At 49.3% G+C, this 7,949-nt stretch overlaps 1 protein-coding gene across 1 annotated transcript; it reads right to left on the bottom strand.

Annotated features, from left to right (window-relative positions):
- Positions 1–3,043: 3,043 nt before the first annotated feature.
- LOC104467190 (reticulon-4 receptor-like) lies at positions 3,044–5,463 on the bottom strand. The gene is made up of 2 exons (XM_010080874.1): positions 5,442–5,463; positions 3,044–4,473 (listed from the first exon to the last, which is right to left on the bottom strand). The coding sequence occupies exons 1-2, from the start codon at positions 5,461–5,463 to the stop codon at positions 3,044–3,046; spliced, it is 1,452 nt and encodes a 483-aa protein (XP_010079176.1).
- Positions 5,464–7,949: the final 2,486 nt, after the last annotated feature.

The following is a 7,949-nucleotide window of genomic DNA, read 5'->3' as shown; positions in this document are numbered from 1 at the left end:
CTCTTCTGGGCTTGTGGCCAATATATAGTCCTAGGAGCCACTGAAAGCACAGCAGAGTCAAGCTCTAGAAAGCAGGAGGAGTGTCACTGTGCTGCAATAAGTGAATCCTAGTCCATTCAGGAAAAGTGACAGTAATGTTCCAGTCTGCTTTGTGTTAACCACAGGCAGCATCAAAGCCAAACTCCCTGTGACAGTGACTTGGGCATGGACAAGCCCAGATCTCAGCTCCACTCAGGGCCCATTTAGCTGCTGTGGGGAAATCCCACAACATGCAGATATTATCCTTTTTTTGCTCAGGTTCCTGGTTTTTGCCACCTTGTCTGGTTTCCTCATGCCCATATACCTATGGGCATAGGTCCAAGCATTTTGAACACAAGACTCACTAACTACAGAACAAGGGAGATATGCTGTGTGCCCTGAGATTATGACTAAAATGGGGCTTTCCACAGCAACCTTTCACAGCATCCAGCAATTCTTCTGGATTTTCCTTTTGTATGGGCTTTGGAGCGGTGGTGAGCCCATGGCCATGGCAGGCTAAGCTGCTCTCTGCTACTGTGCTCCAGCTTCAGGTGTAGATTTGAATGCCGCAAGACTTCCAATGATGCTTTTGGATGAGTAGGAGAGGGCAGGGCCTGCCTTGGGCATGCAGGACCTCAGAAAATCCTCCAGCACTGGCAGTGCTGAAGGGGTAAAATCCTAGCCAGTATGGCAGAAAGCAGCTGGTAATGTACTGATCACACAAACCGGACATGCATGCAGGCATCAGGATTGTCAAGGCTATGTCTGGCTTACCCAGGCAGTTAGGACTCCCAGCACAGGGCACTGACTTTTTGCTTCATCCTTTGAGCAGGGCAATGTATTTGCACAGAAACATGCCTGGCTCCTCTGCAGAGACTGATGCTGGTCGTGGAGCTGGGATGGCAGCAGTCAGATCTGCTGGGATCCCAGGGCCATGCTGCACAGCATCTCCTGCCCAGCAATACAGCTGGTACTGGCGGATCAGTCGCACCTCAGTGAAGTGTTCACCCAAATGGGTCTATGCCACACCTTTTTGGCAGCCCTGGTGATGGATTTGGAGGAGACAACAGTTTGGGCATTGCCCTACCTATCATTCACATGGGTGAAAACTGGCTGTGGCAGAGGTAGAAAGTACACTGCAATACCCTGTGAAGTTGCTGCAGGTGGGTCTCAGATACTGCCACACTGGCTGCCCAACTTGCAGCATCACGGTCTTTCTGGGACATAAGCCATCCAAGCATCCTTCCCCTGCTCCTTCCCATGGTGGCTCTTCCCTCCTTGTGAACTGTCAAGCCTTGAGCAGGGCTGGCACTAAGCCATGGCCCTGCTGATGTCCTTCACTCCTGGCTTGTGATGGTCCTTCCTTCTCCACGTGTGGTTGTTCTGTGAAGCTGAGCACCAGTCCCAGAGCTGTGAGCCCCGGTGGTGCTGGTGGAGCTTGGAGACCCTCAGCCTGACTTGCATGTTCCCAGGACCCTGTAACACCCATGACACTGCTCTTGCTCTTCTCTGGCCCATGCTACATGCCACCTGCATGTGACAGGTTGGTCTTGCACGCATAGACCTCAATACCTCAACAGTCCTGAAGAGAGGAGCACAGAGGAAAAACTATACTTTAATAAGGAAAAGCAACCTCCTGGCAAACTCTCTGCACAACCCTGCCATAACCTGGAGTGCCTGCAGAGTGCCTGCAGTACAAGGAGTACACAGCTAGATCTAGGCAGGTGCTCTATGGCCTGCTGTGTGGTATGGGGGCACCCAGACATCGACGGTTTTATTTTCATAGCATCCTGAGGTCAAAGATGGGGGTCGTACAGAAGATGAAGACACTTGCACAGTGACTCCATGAAGCACTGGTGGCACAGCCAGGGATGGACACCAGCTCTGCATCACAGCCAGCCTCAGCTGCAAGGCCAGGAGCTATGAGTTTGGGGAGATGATACAACCTATTTCATAAATCCAGGACTGAGTGCTGCTCCACTCTAGAATCACCTTCTGGTTCATTAATCACAGAGCTGAGTCTAGTTACCCATGCATGTCAGAAGAAAAATGTCCCTGCCCGACTTCTTGGGATTGCTTACTAACATTCCTCCACCTGTAACCTGGATCCTCAGCTCCAAGGGGCTGGGCTAATATTTTCTGCTCTTCTGAGCATCCTGAAGTATGAATTACGTTGGGCAAGTGCGTGGGACAGTTTGAAGGGAAACAAGAGCATTAACAGAGCATGTTTCATGCAAGAAAACCCTCTGTTGGCACCAGTTAGAGATTGCATAACCATGCTGAGTATGTCATATTTATTACTGTTGTGTTAAATGCTCTACCTGCCTTCAGATCAGGGATTACTGAACACCCTTTTAATTTTTCAGCTTTTTAGCTGTTTAGCATACTTCACCCCTTGCAGATGACAACCATTTAGGAAAAAGAAATCTTTATTTTATATTTTTTCATATACTTGTACACAAGTAAAATAAAATGCATATCTATATATACTGCAATCTTGTGAAGGAAAAGGTAGCATTCTTTAACAAATGCTGCCCGTAAACATGGTGTGATGGAATGAATACGGAAAAACTGCAAGATTCATAAACATAGGATTAAAACGGCATCAAATTCATTACCTCTGCAAATGGGAATCTGCAAGATTGTTCAGTGTGATGTCAAGTTACAAACAGATTTTAGACATTCTTTTCAGAGCATTTCTTACACTTTTTTTTTTTATCCTGTAAATAAACCATATTTCTTTACCATCTGCTGTAGCAAAAGCTGCTTTGTGGGCAAGTGCAGTTCCGAAGACCAAAGGTATAATTCACAGGTTTCAGGACAAATAAATTATATACATCTTGGTGTTTGTCTTTTTTGTTTGTGGTTTTTGTGTTTTGTTTTGTTTTTTATAAAGGCATCCAGTTAACTTTTGCGTAACAAAGCTTTCTCAGGGTGGATGGTAGTTTTGCTTTGTTTGCAACATTTACGGAGGTCAGCAAAAGTCTAGTATTAAAGTGTCATCAACCCAGGAAAAGAGTTAATTTTAGCAGAATAAGAGTAAGCTCCACACCAAGGGGGGGATCAAAAGGCTTAGGCTGAGCTGTAACGTGGAGCTGTTTCCTTGCTGGGTGAGGCGGCACTGGGCCTTTGATCTGTTCTTTTTAGAGCAGCCCTGCCTCTTTTTGGTTGGGACTGTGGAAGGTTCAATAGGCTCTAGAAATTCTGGTTTCAACTTGGTCAATGGAGGGTCTACAATGCTGGGGAAGGTCCCAAAGGGGGAATCGTTTATCTGCTTGTTGCTGCCATTTTTGGAAGGGTCCGTCTCAACATACTTGGTTTTGGACATGTTCTCCTTATCCTTGAGAGGGTTGTTGGAGGAAGCCCGGCTGCTGTGGGAAGAAGGACCTGCCTTGCCTTTAGCTTCATAAATAAAAGATTTATCTGTTTCTGGCTGGCAGCACTTCGGGGAGCCGTTGTGGGAACCGAGAGGGGGGACCCCAGTTGGCAGTTTACCAGATCTGGTTTTAGTGCTAAAAACGCTTGTTCGTATCTGGTTGAAGGAGTCGATGCATCCTTCCAAGTCGGCGCTCTGCAGCCTTTTGAGGTCTCTCCCTGCCAAGCGGGGAGGAAGGTGGCACTCTAGTTCTGAAGACGACCCTTTAAACTGCTTAAACCAGTTCCAGAGAGACCGAGCCTGGCAGTCACAGATCCACTGGTTGCCATTCAAGCGCAGGTATTGGAGGGACACCAGGGGAGCCATGGTTTCCCCTGTGAGCACGGTCAGGTTGTTGTTAAAGAGATACAAGGTCATCACTTTCCCAAGGTCATGAAAAGATCGGCGGTGAACCAGGCTGACTCTGTTCTGGTGCAGTAGCAGCCGGTCGAGGTTGATTAGCCCACGAAAGACGTTCTCTGACAAGCTCTTGATTTTGTTACCATGCAGAAACAGGTAGGTGAGGTTTGCGAGGTCTATGAAGGTGTCATCCAGCAGGTTCTGCAGATTATTATCCTGCAGGTAGAGATATTGCAAGGAGAACAACCCTCGAAAAAGACCTGTGGAGAGCTCCAGGAGCCCACAACGATCCAGGTGTAAGGTGTGGAGGTGAACAAGACCCCGGAAAGTGACAGGGTTGATAGATTTCAGGTTCGTGTTGTCACTGAGATCTAACTCCTCCAGTTTGTAGAGCCCATAGAAGGCTCCAGGCTCAATGAGGCTGATGTTGTTGGAGTGGATCCAAAGAATCGTCATGTTGCGACAGGAGGTGAAGCTGGTGGACCTCACAAGGGTTATCCTGTTGTTGTGCAAGAAGATGCGCTGGCTCTGGATGGGTATCTCAGTGGGGATTGCTGTCAGTCCTTGCTGCTGACAACTTATTGTAATCTTCGGTTCACTGTAGCATACACACGCCCCAGGGCAAGACTCCACTTCTGACTGGATGTTCAAGCAAAGCACCAGAATCAGCAATTTGCTTCCTAAAGGATAACAAAAATAGTATGCAAATTAGCCAGGGTCATGGGAGAGTGCTTTTCTTTGCAACTAATAGATGAGCCTTAAAATCACCCTTCTAAAGTGTGTTGCCATTAACCACAAACAACATATGTCAGGGGAGCCAAACAATTAAAATGCAGAATTAAAAATGCTCTACCACTCAACACAATAACTAAAAATCAATATACACTTGTAGTGACAAAGTCTGAGCACCTCCTCAGCCCTTCACACTTGGGAGGCCTCTGACTTTGGTGGTGAAAGAGGGCGATCATCATTATATATTTGCATCGTGGGTCCTGGGTGCACTTCTAACACAAGCCCTGTTCCAAAGAGCTTACCTCTGAGCAAAGGGGCTGTCTCCTGGGGGGCATTTGTCTCTGCCACAGGCACACTGTTAGCACACTTCAGCCTATGAGAAAGCATCTGCCCAGCTGTGGCTGATGCCCGCAGCCACGGGGTTGTACTGGGTAACTCTGCGTCCCATTCCAGCGGTGCCACCAGCTCCTTGCTTTTCAGGATCATCGAACAACTCTTCACAACAAGCAGGTATCCCCAGATTGCACTCAAAATTCAAGGAGATGTGGCTTTTGTGACTTTCTATGAAAAATTTCTGGTCTTCCTGTAAGAAAAAACTGCGAGGGATTCCCACAGTAACTTATAGGTCAGACCTGCCTGTGGAGGGCTTGGAGCCAAGAGCATCCTTTCCTTCTCTTGTTCAAACCTTTATGCCACATGTTCTTGCTTCCCTTCCTCTCTCCCCTTTTTCCCTTTGAATCTGTGCAGCCACTGAGGAACAGGAGACAATAACACATTTTTCCACAGAGGGCAGTACTGTTGTTGGGGGAAATTATATGCAATGCTTGCTTGATTCAGGGATTCCTCAAAGTTTGCAAGGCAGAAGTAGGTTTAATGTGTCCCAAAAGCACAGGCAGCCCACTGTGGTTGAGGAGACCTTGAGAGGAACATTTTTTCATGGTGATGACCACCTGCTTCCCCAGGAGCCAGGCTGCAGAGGAGTCACAAGGAAGCATTTTGATTCACCAAATTCACCAGCCCCAGCTGGGATGCTGGATGCTAGGAAAGGGCCCAGAGGAGGGGCAGAGATGGGCAGAGGCTGTGCAGAGCCAGCATCATCTCCTGAAAGGGGACCTGGGAGGGAGGGCCAGCGTGAACCTCCAGCTCAGAGACCTGCAGAGAGACCTGCTGTTTCCTGCCCACGCTGGGGAAGACAGGGAAGAGAGGCAGTTTCAGCAGTGCTTTACCAGCCATTAGCAGCAAGTAATTAGATTGCTTTCTCTAAACTGCACACAGGAGCTAAAACGAACGGGCAGCAACCGTAGCAGCGGGAAGCTCTGCTTGTGAAATACCACGTGCGAGCAGGGACACGTGGGTTTCCTTCCCAGCTCATCACAGCACCTCTGGCAAAAAAAACACGTTCCTCCTCATCGCTGGGGATCCCCAGTCCAGCGACCAAAAGCAGTTTTCCCTCTTTGCTGCTGCAGGAGGTTTTTTCTTCCTTGAAAGACTGAAAATGTTTTTCAGGCATGTTGATGCCTCATTACCCCTTAAGGTAAAATAGCAGAGTTCAAAAAGTCAGGCAGAAAGAGGCAACGATGCAGAATGGGGAAAACTGGGGAAACCAGAGGGAGCCCTGTTGCTTCCAGCCAGTGCATGCATGGTGCAGCACCCTGGCTCCCGCGGGGCCAAATCCTGGCTGCATCTCACAGAAAAGCCTGAAAGGTGATTGAGGAGCTAATGAAATCACATCATCTCTGCATCAAAGCAGCAACTTCAAACTCTGACAATAAAGGACTAAATCATATGGAAATCTCACCAGAGCGTTTACTGAAACAATAACAAAGGTATTGAAGAAGCCAAGGTGGGAAAGTCGCTGCAACAACAGGCAGGCTGGGAACCCAGGCCTAAGTTTCAAGCTAATCAAAATAATTCACCATGTGCAGCTAATAAATCTGTGGTGACCCAACAGTCCAACATAGGTGGGAGACTCCTATATATCACAGTCCACATGGGAGAAAAAATAACAGCTCAGCATGCAGAGATAATTTGAGCCTGATATTATTAGCTGCTGAGCATCCCTGGAAGGCAGTGTGTTGAGTGCAGTATTATGACACATTCTGGCTGGTTTGTCATGTTTTGACATATCACGTCCCATTGTACGGAGCAAAGTAACACAAGACAATTGAAATCCCCCGCTGGAGACGGGTCACAGCAGGAGTCTCCTGGGAAATTAAAACAACGCTGGCTACTCTCTGACCAGCACGATTCCTCTCCAGCTGATAATAAAAACCTGCAGCCAAAGAAATAGGACGTTCTGGAGCCTCTTTCTTCAGTTTCAAGATGATAGGGGGCCAGGGTGGCACTTGGGGATTTACCACCTGCCCCACCAAAACAGTGCTGGGAGTGCAGGTACCGCTGCAGGCTCCACGGCTTTTCCCAGCTGCTCCTCCCTGCCTTGGCAATACCGCAGGGGCTACAGTCAGCTCGGGGAAAATCCAGCCACAACACAGATGCATCCCACATGCCTTATAAATATGTGACATGCTCACAGTGGAGTGAATGCAAAGAACCGTTCCTATGGGAGAGGAATCACAATGACAACACTCCTGTTCCAGCTCCAGCCAGGGGAGGCAAGTGCATAACAAATCAATGTATACACGGGGAGAGAAAGGGAGAACATGAAGCAGCCGGCAGAGAACAAGCCATGCATACGAACACCAGTGCCACCCGTTCCTGGCAGCCATGCTCCCGCACCCTCTGCACCACTTGATGGCTTGTGCCCTGAGCATGCGCCACCAGCCCTCTCCTATGGACAGCAACGTCCTGCCCCAGCTCCTGGGTGTGTGCAGAGCTGGAGGCACGCTGCGGCTTCTCCCCAGTGCAGAGGAGCAGAAGGGAAGGGGCAAACCCTGCTCCACTCTGAACCGCGGCTTTTCTCCCCCCGCTGCTGATGCCTCTGAGGCTGCCGGGAGCTGTGAGTCAGTGGCACTGATAGCGGCTGCCAGCGGAGCAGCGTAGGGAAATTAATTACAGGCAGGGCTAGCCTGTGTGCTTTAATTAGGGACCTGGTGTTCAAGAGCTGCTCGGATTAGCTCCTTCCACTGGAGACAGTTACTGTCAATCATCCCCCAAAGCTTTTTTCCGGTTAGTTTCCTGCGGTGCAGCTCAACCACGTCCTGACTGATCCACGACAGAGCTCAGCACCCAGCGGCCATCAGAGGGTCCCCAGCCAGTGCAGGGCCTGAAGCAACTGCAGGAGCCGGTGCCATCCACAGACGGCCTTGGGAAGTAAAGGTGACCCTTTCTTCCCAAGCCAGAGCGGGCTGTGCTCTGGCAGAGACCAGAGGGACTACACCTTGACCTTCCCCAGCTCCTCCAAGGAGCTTCTCCATCACTGCTGTTCAGCCAGTGCCTTGTGCTCAGTGTGTCCCAGACCTCAGTG

The sequence above is a fragment of the Pterocles gutturalis genome, unplaced genomic scaffold (assembly GCF_000699245.1).
Source record: "Pterocles gutturalis isolate BGI_N339 unplaced genomic scaffold, ASM69924v1 scaffold38114, whole genome shotgun sequence".
NCBI classification, from domain to species: Eukaryota; Metazoa; Chordata; class Aves; order Pterocliformes; family Pteroclidae; genus Pterocles; species Pterocles gutturalis.
This window is presented reverse-complemented; position numbering and strand designations above follow the sequence as displayed.